This window comes from Centropristis striata, chromosome 24 (genome assembly GCF_030273125.1).
Source record: "Centropristis striata isolate RG_2023a ecotype Rhode Island chromosome 24, C.striata_1.0, whole genome shotgun sequence".
In the NCBI taxonomy this organism is placed as follows: Eukaryota; Metazoa; Chordata; class Actinopteri; order Perciformes; family Serranidae; genus Centropristis; species Centropristis striata.
The window spans coordinates 19426585-19439646 of NC_081540.1; the positions used below are offsets into that span (position 1 = coordinate 19426585).

Sequence of the window (13062 nt, forward strand, 5' to 3'; positions counted from 1 at the left end):
CATGCATGCTGGAGGTAAGCACACATCAAAGTGCACGGTCAATGTTTGGTTTCCTGGTGTTGTACTGGGAAAAGAGTCAGACAGGAACTCAGTGGAAGTGATGGGAAAACAAAGAGCTTTTTAATGTCCTCCCACATAAAGAAATTACCATTTTATACTCTGAACTCCAGTCTGTTATCAGTTATTTTCAGTTTTACCTAAAGCTGCAACTCTGGGAATCTGGCTGTTGGAAGGGTTTGGTCTTGTGGTTTTTGAGGATGATGTAAACAAAATCAATGCATCAGAGGCAGGAAATACTTTCCTCCCAGTCCCTTAAACGTGTCAAGCTCCTAGACTGTATAAAAGCAGTTTGTGCCTGAAACCTGCATTATTTCTAATGACCAGCAGGGGGGAACTGTACTGTCTGGAAAATTAAGTCAAAGCGTTGAGGTCTATGAGAAAAAACACTACTTCTCACTTGATTTATTACCTAGGTAAACATTTTCCAAATGAGTTTATGGTCTCAATTGCTAGTTTTGAGCGTTCTTTAAAAACAGCATGATGTTCATTTAGTAAATTATGGTCAGTAAAGGTGTAGCTACCTTGAAGTTTGACTTTTCCAGTATTTATTTTTAGTTCATTAGTGTTAGTCCTTAGTTCATGAAAGTTAATTGTAACATTTTGGTCACCTAAGAATGTTTTGTTCAGCATTCGGTTGTACTGGTTGCAACATTTTAAATTGTATACAACTGTAGAGGTCTATGAGAAAATCATCCAACTTTTACTTGATTTATTACCTAAGTAAACATTTTCCAAATGAGTTTATGGTCTCAATTGCTAGTCTTGAGCGTTCTTAAAAAACAGCATGATGTTCATTTAGTAAATTATGGTCCCATTTAAAGATAAATAGCTTATCAGGATAGAGGCGTGTCTCCCACTATGTACATTTAAATAGCCATGATTTTTGCGTTGTCCCCGCCTTTGTCTGAGAATTTTCACTCTTTCACAGTGAGTTTTCAGTTCATAAAAGTTAGATTGTGGTGTTAATTGTCTTGTTCAGCATTCGGTTGTGCTAAAAGACACGGAGTCGGCTGTTCATTTTACTGGTAAGTACATTTTGTATTTTTGTTACAGATGCACACGGTACATGTAGCTGCTGGACTTGTATAACTTCCTCAGCTCCACCCTCTCATCCAAATATGGTCATTTCTGCCTTCAAAAACCAACATAGCAACGGTGTACATGCCAAACTCAAGGCTTCAATGGAAAAACAACAGTCCGCCAGCCAAACGGTGACATCACAGTGGCTACATCAACTCTTTAATACAGTCTACGAGTATGATGCCCTCATCTTTCAAACTCAAAAACATTCTTTCTCATTCTCCAGAGCCACAACTGTTTTCACTGGGACATAAAAAATAACAGACACATTACTCATCATGTATCTGTGTTCTGTTAAGTGTACAGCCATACAAATGAAACTTAATTAACTCACAATCTAACACTAGCTTGCGGTAACAGTCAGTATTTCTCCGTGAAACTGACCATGAACAAAGAAAAGCTGGAAGCTGCTTGAATGCAAAAAGGAAACATTTTAATTGCTAAGATAGAGCTCCAGTAAAAGACGCTTTAAAGGCATAGAAGACAATGACTTAATATGCAGTCTACGCTAATGATGTGCTGTTTTCAAGGGAACATATCCTTTCTCTTTGAGCTCTTCCTCAGGCAGGTGTTGCCTGACAACTAAATCCACAACAGAAACAAAAGAATGTATTTTCTGTTTATACGGAAATAGTTCTGCATCTGCCTTAATGGGAAGTCTCCTTATATAATGTCAGCTTCTGCATGCTGTTTGCTTCCCATCTTTTCTCTCTATAGGGGAATAAAACCGTGTCCTCAGCATGGCACTAAAATGGCTCGGAGAAATAGCAAACAGGGAAGAAATGTGATACTATTTAGGACTTGTAAAGGCAGCCAACAAATCTACACCCCAAAGACCTTGTAGCTTCTTTCGAAAATGTTTCAACAATTAGTCAAGCCTGTCGAGAGTGATTTGAGAATTGGACTTTGTCACAGTGTCGGGCAAACTTAGCAGCATGTATTCCTCGTGCCACTGCTTGAACCGTGGTAGAAATCTGGGAGCATGCTCACTGATGTGTCATTTACTTGTCTTAGCTTACAAGCTCACCTTCATCTTCCTTTTCTTAGCACAATGGCGCATTTTACAACACTCTCTCCGCTTTGGCCTCTCTCTTTCTCCTCACTCCTCTTTCATCTCGTCTCCCCGTTCCTTGCTCCAGCTACAAAGAGTGCCTTCTAGCTAATAAAATTTGACAAGCATAGCTAACCTTTTTTCTCCACAGGTCAGCCTCTAGCACAGCTCTAATCAAATGTGACGCCCATCACGGCACACACCTGCCATTGAAGGCCTAATGAAAATGTCCGACAGTAAATTAGTGAGACAGCGCAGGAGTCCACCGTTGAGGGCCTTGACAGGAGAGGAGGGGAGGGGGGCATTAACATGTCTCAGTTGGCAAAACTATGCAAACATATCGTAGGCAGAGGCATGCACATTTACCTCCAAAAACATTTGGATAAAGCGATATTAGCAAGTCCCATGAGTGTAATGAGAACATCTCTCCTTAGCATGAATAAAACAATGTAATGTAAAAGATGAAAGGAACCGATATGTAGTTCCCTTGGAAACAATAAAATATTTGCATGCTGTCACTACCGAGGACTGCTGTCTGTTGTGGGAACATAAGGTACTCTGAAATTGGACTAAAAAGTCAGCTTGTTTGTACTTATCTTCTAAGTCTATATTTATATTCATATTCTAGAGGCAAGATAAAGGGAAGTTAATGCTTAGTAAACTGTAAAAAAAAAAAAAAAAAAAAAAATCTGTTTAATTTACGGTAAAATACCAGCAGCTGGTTGCCAGAACTTCACGGTAAAAATAACAGTGAGTGGGTTTTCTGCTGTAAATTTAAATATAAATATCAGCAAAAACTGTAATTTAGACTGAAATAATCCCGTTATTTTTAGGGTAATTGTGACATTGTGACATGGTATTTCTTCATTAAATTTACATGAAAATGTTTTTCAAAGCTAAACTGTATGTTTCCTACAGTTTATTACAGTAAAAGTAAAAAATGTTTTGCTATTCTTTGATTTATGTCAATTAAAAGTGTCTACTACAGTGATATCCAACTTTTAATTTTACGCCCTATGATGCAATTTGACAGAGTTTTACTGTAATTTAAACAAACGTTTTTTTAAGGTGTAGTTTCCTGCATCAATTTGTCAAACTTTTTTCAGCAGCTATGAATGTTTCATGTGTTCAATAAAGACATTAAATGTGATAATTGTTTGTGTGGTATTAGGTTAAGCACTTTGTGTTTGTCTAAACTTGGGACTTTGATGCAGATCAGATCACATTTGGTGACAAATTATTGCAGAAAAAAAGGTAATTTCACAGGGTTCATATACTTTTCTTGCCACTGTATATATTTATATATATAGACACACACAGTAAGTAAGCTCACACCTATGATTTTGTGCAGTGGTATAAAACACACAGGACCACACACAGCATTGTTGCTAGGTTACACTGGGCTTCCTCACAGAAATATTACAGGTGGGTGGCTGCGCGTGCGTCTATTTCTGACCATGTGTGTGTGTGTGTGTGTGTGTGTGTGTGTGTGAATGAAAGGCGCCGGGGGTTCCAACCTTGTGGCGAGCAGTGTGTGTTTTAACAGATGTACAGACTTTGTGAATGAGCGCCCTCGCCCAAGCCGCAGGTGGCGGAACGGGAATGGAAATAGCCGGCAATGCGGATGCATGATGTGAACGGGTGCAACTGTGGACCTGAGGTCATCAACACGGCCCGTATTTAAATATCAAGCATACCTTTTTTTGGCCGCCGCAATTTAGTTCCCAACATGCGAAGTATGTGCCACCCATTACGAGACATTTATTTCAGTCTCTGGAAACTCGTCTCATCTATCATGCTAATGCTAAAGACTATCTGATATACATTATGAGGCAAACAGTGAAGGGAGAACGGACACACAGAGTGTAAGGGAGGCAGCGACAGAGAGAAAGTGAGGGAGAAAGGGAGAAAACAGGCTGGTAATGAAGTACCCACCACTAGTGGATGAGAGCTAAAGTGGTCTAACAGATCTGTCAGGCTGCTAGACTGTGGCTAATTATCCCTCCTCCTCTTTTGTCTGCATCCTCTCCTCTGTCACTTCTTCCCTCTCGAATTTACTCTCCCTATCTAACGTGTTTTCTCTCTCTCTCCATTTTGGCTCTGTCTTTCTTCCCTCTTTCTCTACACTCTTTCCCTTTTCTCTCCGTCTGTCACTTCTTTCCATTCCCATCTGTCTCCGTTCCATGTCCAACCCGACTCTCTCTCTCTCTCTCTCTCTGTATCCTCTCTTTCTCTGGATGAGATTGGGTGTCTGGGGCTTAGTTTTTGATTTGCAAGTCAATAGTAATTTCAGTCAGAGAGTTTAAGTTGAGGGAAGTTTTAATGTGGTCTGTATTATTTCATACGGGAAATGATAAATTTGCATTACAATCCTCACTAGATTTACTCCTTTTTCTCTCTCACGTACAAAACCGGCTCCAAGTTAAACTGAGGGTTTCAAAAACTTCAGCAGTAATACAGTAATAATACATAACAACGGCTGAATAACAACTCTGACAGGAAGCGTCTTCTGCAAGCTTTTCCTTATATTGAGAAGTGGGCACACTGAAATCCTCAAAATCATAATAAATAATAAGTTTAACTCATGTTCAAGCTAATTTCCTCCTTAAATTACCTTAAATATATATGTATAAAAAGTACTTGAGCTTAAACAATTCATTCTTTGAAAATTCAAAATTGGATTTCCCAACTTAGCTATAAATGTATTCACAACTATACTAAGACAACAGTGCAGGTGTCTTCAGTTCAATTTAATAAAAGGTTTTTTATTTGGCACCAAACCCTTATGATGGTGTTAGAGGCCAGGGCATTGCCACCTGGAGTAACAATTACCCCTTTACCACCAAGGCAGTTCAAGGGCCAGTCCAGACCTGATGTCTAATCTTGATCCAGTTCTTCGAAGTTTGAAGAACCGTCTCTCTTCTAGGAAAACTGGATCAGCACCACTTATGTCAGGGGCTGGGGGCGGGATTATTGTGACCAATAAGACCAACTAAAACGTGAATCATTGATTTGATTTGATTTGTTTAACTGCAATGTGATCGATACAGGTTAGCGTTAGCGGGCTAGCGTTATCGTACAACAAAGGCTAACTTTAACATCTTACGTTCAGCGTTATAAGAATGTAATCGATGGCCATAGTATTCAAGACGAACAGAAAAAAATGTTGTGTTTGGATGCCAATATAGGCTCGCAAAGCCAGGAGCAACATTTGTAAAAAGACAATGCAGTCCGCCATTGTTGTTATGATGCTTAAAGAGACGTACACAGTGACGTGATGACATGACTTTGTGTTGAGTTTGTGGTAAAGCAAACAGGTTTTTTAGAAGGTTCACAAGGAACCAACTACCAACAAGCCCAACACTAGAACTAGGTTCATTTTGGACCCTATTTCCTTACAACCGTGTGAGTAAAAAAAGTTTCTTCCTGTTGGAGGTGAGCTGTTATGAGCTTCAAAGACAAAGCATGACATGTACAAACTGAGATTGATCTAGTAGGACTTTACTGCAACAAGGCAACATACGAGTGGTTTTATGGCCAAACATAATGTGCTCGACTGGGCCAAGACCTCATCCAACTGAGCATGTGTGGCAGTGCAGGCTTCAGACAGTTATTTACAGCAAAGCATTTCAACCAAATGATTTGTCTCCTGTAATTAAGGCGCTTTGTCTAAAAAGGACTGCAGCTCGTTCACTGTTTGGATCGGAACAGCGCTTAAACTGAAGATGAGAGTTAGAACTTGTAATTCTTTCATTTAAAACCACTGTCCAAAATGCATCACTGTCCTTGCCTTTAGTTAAGTTCATATTTGTATCGAGAGCTGGCCACTGGTCGCATCTGCTTGGAAAAATATTTTAGTGTGAGTATACAAGGATCCAGCTGGTGGCTGGTGGAAAGTTTGGTGGCTTGACATTTTAAACAACATTATATTGAGGAGAGGGCTGAGAAGAGGTAACAAAGTGCTTTCAGGGATATGTTCTGCTGCACCTGGTCCCCACATATACCTGTGTGTGTATGTGCATGTTAGTAAGGCTGTGGGAAAGAGAAGGAGAAACAAGGAGAGCGGATATATTATTTGTAGAGCTCTACAAATAGTATATCATACAGTTGTGTTGGAATTAGCCATTAGCAAATTCTTAAAAGGAAAGAAAAGCTGAAAAACAGAAATATTTAGTAAAACTGACACCAAACAAACTTTTTGTACGTATCACCACGGATTAATTCTAATCAGTTCTTGCTAGAAAATGTTTTTTATCAAGTACAATTCGTGTTTTTAGACATTTTAAAGATTTACAGAGGTCAAAATGATCGCAAAATAACAGATGAGGGCATAAATCATGCATGGCATTACTGTATAAGTGTGTGTGGGTATGTGTGCATATATTACAGAGTTACTACAGTGTAAGCATGCATTCATGTTTTATGCATTTTGCAGCTTGGCAGTGCATGAATGTAGATATGTGCAAATACTCCCTCAGTCATGCCGGTCAAGCCGCAGTTTGTGACCTTGTGTGTGCACACCTGCCTGCACAACTTTGTGTATCTGCACAGAACTACACATACAAAAACACATTTAAAAACACTTGTGTATCACAATGCTCAGTATTTGGGTCCTTGTGAGTATAGAGGGGTGATTTAGCCCCTCCTTTTCCTTTCTCACCTGTCTGCTTGTGTTTGATGCTGGTTCTGTTGAGCAGGCGGGGGTCTCGTTTTGTTGACCTTGGCGTACAGACCATCCAGATCCTCAGAGGAGGCCCGGAGCTGGTTCTGCCCTCCTTGCAGAGCGCCAGGGGAGGGCGTGCGGCTGATGAACGACAGGGGCGAGGGCGGCTGGCGGAAGTTGTTGATTCGGGCGTAGTTGGGGTCGCTGTCATCGTCTTCCACGTCGGGGAAGGAGGCGTGGTCGGGGGTGGCGTGGCCAGAGTGGATCTCTGCGTAGCGCGGCTCATAGCTGTTGGAGAGGAGAGAGGAGGCAGTTACAGATAGGAAACAATACAAAGACATACAAACTTCACTTCTGAATCTCTGTGTGGTGGCGTGACAGAGCAGTTGTTATCAAGGTTATTATAGTTAACGAAAACTAACGAAATAACAAAAACTAGAATTGAAAAAACATTTTCGTTAACTAAAACTTTAAAAACCGATAACTAACTGAAACTGTATTGTGTGGTTACAAAACTAACTAAAACTAACTAAAATTATAGTGAAAATGTCCTTCGTTTTCGTCTTTGTCAACTTTTTTCATACGTAAACCTTTTTGTTTGATATGAAATCTATTTCATCCATCTGGTTTTATGACTTAATAAACTTATTGGGGCTGAGATGGATCAGACAAAGGAAAAAAAGGAAACATTTATTATGACCTCTTTGAATCTTGCACCGAACAAATACCCCATTACAAAAAACTGAAAACTAACACTAAAACTAATAAAAACTAAACTAAAACTAAGCATTTTCAAAAAATAAAAACTAAACCAAAACTAGCAAACTCACTCTAAAAACTAACTAAAACTACCTGAATTTGAAAACAAAAATTCACAACGAAATTAAAACTAAAACTAATAAAAAATCCAAAACTATTATAACCTTGGTTGTTATGGGAGACTGGATGGGTGCATGTTTGCGCGTCATCATAAGGTGTCAATCACAACACTGTAGTAATACTGAGCTTTCTTTCATTGCTTTGCACAGTGAGCGTTGACAGGGACTTCGTGGTGCATTCAGGCACTTTAAATGTTACTTCCTTTAAAGTAATTAGCTGCCAGTTAAAGAAATGTTAGTGCTGCTATGGAAAAAGTTTGAGCAGGCATTGATGGCTGGTTGGTTTTTTGTATGTCTTAGTTGTTGTTTTTTTTGTCTCTTTTTTGTGTTATTCCTGTCCCCCGTTCTATTAGTGCCATTACTTGTGGATCTCCATTGCTACAGTAGCTGTGTTTCATCAATAAATTTGAGCAAAGAATGATGGAAACACCAAAATGTAATACAACTTTTTTTTTTAAAAATGTGCATAAAAGTTTTATGCCCTGAGGTAGTTTTTGTCAATTTGAATTTTTTTTGTTGTTGCGGTTTTGTTGTTGTTTTGTCTCTCGTGCAATCTCTACTTCTTCTCCTGTTTACTGATGGATTAGCCTACAGCAACACATTACACTGTCATCTTCTGACCAAAGTATGTTAATACAGCTTTGTTTATTCGCTCTAAACCAGTTGATGGAAATATCCCCGATTCACATTTTCTTTAATGCCACATTTCAAAGTTCTGCTTCTACCCGTGTTGCGTTCATACCTGTCTCTTTGGTCAGGGATCCTGTCCAGCTCCTCTTCACTCAGAGCATCCAGTTTGCTTTTCGAGCCTTTGGCAGCATCTTTACTCTTGTCATCTTTCTTCTTACCAAACCTGGAAAACACAAAAAGGGACACAGATACAACAAGGTGAGTTTAAAATGACCTGCATGAGTCTGAGATAAGGGAATTGATTTTATACTGAAATAGTGCCCTTGCAATTTCCTGTCCATCTTTGTAATCTTAAAACGTCAGGTAGATGATACCTGCCACATGTGCTTTTATTTTGAAGGAAAGCTTTATGCGATTTAATGGAGACTTTTATGATGAAACAATAAACTTCACTCAGGCAACAGAGCTTGCACCGGTTGATGAAAGAGGCTCTTTAACTCACACAACATGCAAACACCGCACACAAACACACACCGGCTTGCATCACATCTCCAAATGTTGACACACACCTGCATAGTGCTGCAAACTCATTCTCACTGCTGCACGTTCATTAGTGGCTTTGCCTGGAAAAAGACTTCTTAATGATAGATATGGTTATAATGTCACAGCAGGCACTGACAATCCACAGTGTGAGTGTGTGTGTGTGTGTGTGTGTGTGCACATGAAAAAGGGGTATAGTCGTCACGCAGCATATGGAGCATGAATATTTTAACATTTTGTCCAATAAAATAGCGGTTACGCCACACTGTGCTATGTTTTTCTTATCAACTTTGCCATAACGACCATCATCATCATTATCATTCTGGAGCTCATATCCTCTCGTTTTAAAGGCAAAATATACTTGTCACCTCTGTTCCGAGTTATAATGAAGCTCTATTTCACACTTTCAAGAAATTAACTAAGCCTTTTCCTCTAAATATTTCATATTCTTCTATCTCTCCGTCACATCATTTTTTCTCACCCTCTCTCTCTCTCTCTCTCTCTCTCTCGCCTCCTCCATCTCACCCACCAACCTACTTCTTTTTTTCCCTCTCGCCCTCTCCTTCGCTCCGAGCTCCTGCTGAGCCAATCTAATGTCTGTGTTTATCTCATTAACAGCGAGGCACTTCTCATTACTGCTACAGGCAGATACGTGGCCTGCATGGTAACCTGCATGGTAACCTGCTGGCCCGGCCGTGAGCGGCGCGCAGCATCAGAGCCGCAGAGGAACCTGGACAGGGAGGCCGCGCTGGCCTGCCACCATCCTGCAAAACCAATTAGTGTTGTTTTCAGCTAATCTGCCCACTTCACTTATACCTGTGTGCTTCAACGTTGCCAACAGCAAAGCAGGTATTCACATTGCTTGTGTTTTGCTGTGAGGAAGGCTCAAAGAGGTGACTAATCAAATGATCTTCTGGATAAAGAGTCTCTGTGGCCCCATGTAAGCATTCAACACACTGAATAATTCACTTAAAGCTCAGAAATATTCATGGTTTCGTGGTCCACCCACACAGATGATTTCACCTCATTTAAGACCTTCCCTTGTGTAAAGACTTACTTGATTGACATCTCAGTTGTTTCCACGTTAGGGTCACCCAACTCAACAAAACACCCACGTTAATGCTTTCTAAGGCACAAAAATGGTGCCAGGTCGTGGCACTGTTTTATCACAATCGCACCCCAGAAGCTACATCTCCACCGATACTGTGACGACTTCTTCAGTCAGTATGAACAACAGTGCATCATCAACATCATTTGCATGTGCATTTCATTTGACATACTTAAGCACCAACCAAGTGACAACTTAAAGGGGCATTTCAGAGAATTAGTATTGTTCTTCCATACATTTTTGGGGAAAAAAGGAATTACCATCTTGCGGTTGTATGAAAAACAAGGACTGGATGATATGAAGATGCACAACAAAACTATCTACAAACAATATAAAAATATATTTTTCTAAATTGTTTCTATTGCAATGTTTATGTCATTTGGATAAAGCTTTACGTTCTGGTACTTGTGCATGAGAATGACATATTAGTGGCTTTACCATGTGGCTATTTCATATAGACTTATTATTAATTTAATTACCAAACAACATGCTATGTTGTGATATATATCATTATCCAGATATGACATGACCTATATCAGTACAGAAGATTTTGTCTATATCACACACTCAATTAAGTGTTTTTTAATGTAAAATATGGATTCTTTACACATATCAATCTAATCTAGAAAAGTAGATCTATACAATAGCCACCGGGGTTGGGTGATATGACATATGCATATATCGTGCGATGGAAGAAAAGTGTGCACCGGTCGTGATTTTTCAATACTGCATCAACCACGGTAAGTATTCTTGCATGATCTTGGGATCTCAATACTTTATTGATCTGGTCTGATATAGTTACAGTTGCAGCTGTATAAGAAATAAAAATAGAAAGAAGTAAGTCTGTAAATAAAATAAAGCATGCTATACTAAATATACAACAAAAATGTATAAAAAAAAAACTATTGCAACAAGTAGAGATATGCACAAATAAAAATAAAAATATGGACGTATAGAAACAAATTTGAGGTAAATAGAGATATGCACAAAATTGTATTATTGCACATAAAAACTTGTTTTTTATTGCAGTTTATATATATATATATATATATATATATATATATATATTCATCCCCTGATCCCCTGTCTGTTATTGCCTACATGGTTTGTATCCTACTCACACATTTTAATAGTTTTAGCTGATTGAACTTCTTCAGGATAAGTCACTGAATGATAATTGTTATTAGCACAAGGAGTCCTCTAACCTTCAACCTGAGCAGATCTCTAATCGGCCAGAATAGATGAAAACATCTGAGGACTTCTGATCTTAACGTGTAAAATCTGTGAGTCCCTTTAAGCAAAAACCACAATCTCTTCCATTTCACCCTGATCTTTGAACCATATTCAGAAGCTTAAATCTGCCATCTGCAACATCCTTCTCTGATTTGTATTTTGTCTTCAGGTGACTGCTACTAAGCCCTTGTTGCTCTAATGTCTTTCCACCTCACTTCCTCAAGATTACTTGCCACAGAAACAGCGTGGGCGCTGCCGCAGCCTCTTTCTTGCTGCAGATTCTCTTTTTCTTGGAACTATTTTGATTTTCTAAGCACTCCCACATTATGCAGGAGCCAAAAGCAGACTACCAATTGCCTCACTGATAAGCATATAGAATTCATTGTATGCGTCGTATAAAAAAGAAATATATCAGCAGAATTCTTCTTAGTATGCGTCAATAGACGTATAATTATATTACGCGTAAATATATGATTATCCAAAATCCTGGGTTTATCTGGCTGAGCTGCCTGATAGATTCACCACCTACACACACACACACACACACACACACACACACACAGAGCACCTTAATCAACATTCAAAGGGGGCAGAGGTCCACAGTTGGACCCATCATTATATCTGCATTAATTAGGAAAGCCTCTTTTTCTCGCTGCATTGTCTGGGAAGAAGATGGAAGGAGAGAGAAGGGGGGGATGCAGAATGGGTGTGGGACTCCCAATTAGAGACATGTACCTGCCATGAGGGAGGTGGTTATCCCCCGCTCTCCCATTATCTTATCCCTTCTTCATCGCCAAAACTCACCATCTTCTCCCTCTGCGGTGAGCCAACTGTTTGTTAACGATGCCTCATTGTTTTCCCTTTTTCTCGCCCTCTGTCTATTTCTCTTCCACTCTCTGTGCTTTGTTTCGTTTATTAATTCCATCTCTTCTTATAGGACCGTTTCTGCTCTGTCACTCTTTCAAAAATATGACAGTTAATTTCCTGTTGAGTGCCCGACCGCTGCTGGATAAAAAAGGAATAAATGACAGAGCTTTACTGTACGCGGAAGGGAAGGTAAATAAATACACGAAAAACACTACAAAAACAGCTCTATAAACCCGAAGTCGCACGCTATCTAGAAACCAATATATTTCTCACAAACGCAGGTAAGCAGCCACACGCGCTCAGGCCGACAGCACTATACATCAACACAGCCAACATACACACAGCTACTCTGTAGGGAACTGCAAACAGTCTCATGGAATAGGACATCTCATTAACTTAGCATTATCTACCTACACAACCACTCCATCAAACTCTCATTAGGAAGAGGTAGGGGGTCTGGGTGAGTCAGGCTGCTCTGGTGTCCCATTTAATACACTCCCCACTGTCACAGGAGCTACTGGGAACCATTATTAGTGTGTCGCTGTCATCATTAGCCCGCCGACTCCTGCCGTCGCCCCGCCGTCACCTCTGCGAGAGGAGACGGCGCTGAACTGAACTCTGGGAATGACAGTTCCTGCTAGTATATATGTCACTATGCATAAAGTATATTGGTGATGTAGCATTTATAGCTGCTTTTTCTGAAGAACAACTAATGCAAACGACAATTTAACGCCTCTGCCAGCCAGCCAAGTTGCAGTTTACATACGTGTCTGTCCAGACTCGTATGCAGCCATGCTTCAAAGAGAAATTGTCCTACAGAGAAGCTATGAATTCTAAAACATGGATGCTTCACAGACATTTTCAACCCTGCAGCACAGAAGATCTATACAATCGCCACAGCTTCAAGGTGTGTACCCAAGATTCAGTATCCGACCAAATGTAATATGTGGTC

The 13062-nt window shown here is 39.8% G+C and overlaps 1 protein-coding gene across 1 annotated transcript in view; it reads right to left on the reverse strand.

The window, feature by feature from the left end:
• The window catches only part of pard3ba (par-3 family cell polarity regulator beta a), a 199416-nt gene that overhangs the window by 43994 nt on the left and 142360 nt on the right, over positions 1-13062 (reverse strand). The window contains exons 20-21 of the mRNA XM_059328231.1: positions 8475-8585; positions 6852-7142 (exon numbers count right to left, since the gene is read on the reverse strand). Of these exons, the coding sequence (XP_059184214.1) occupies positions 6852-7142; positions 8475-8585 (402 nt within the window). The remainder of the gene's footprint in view (positions 1-6851; positions 7143-8474; positions 8586-13062) is intronic.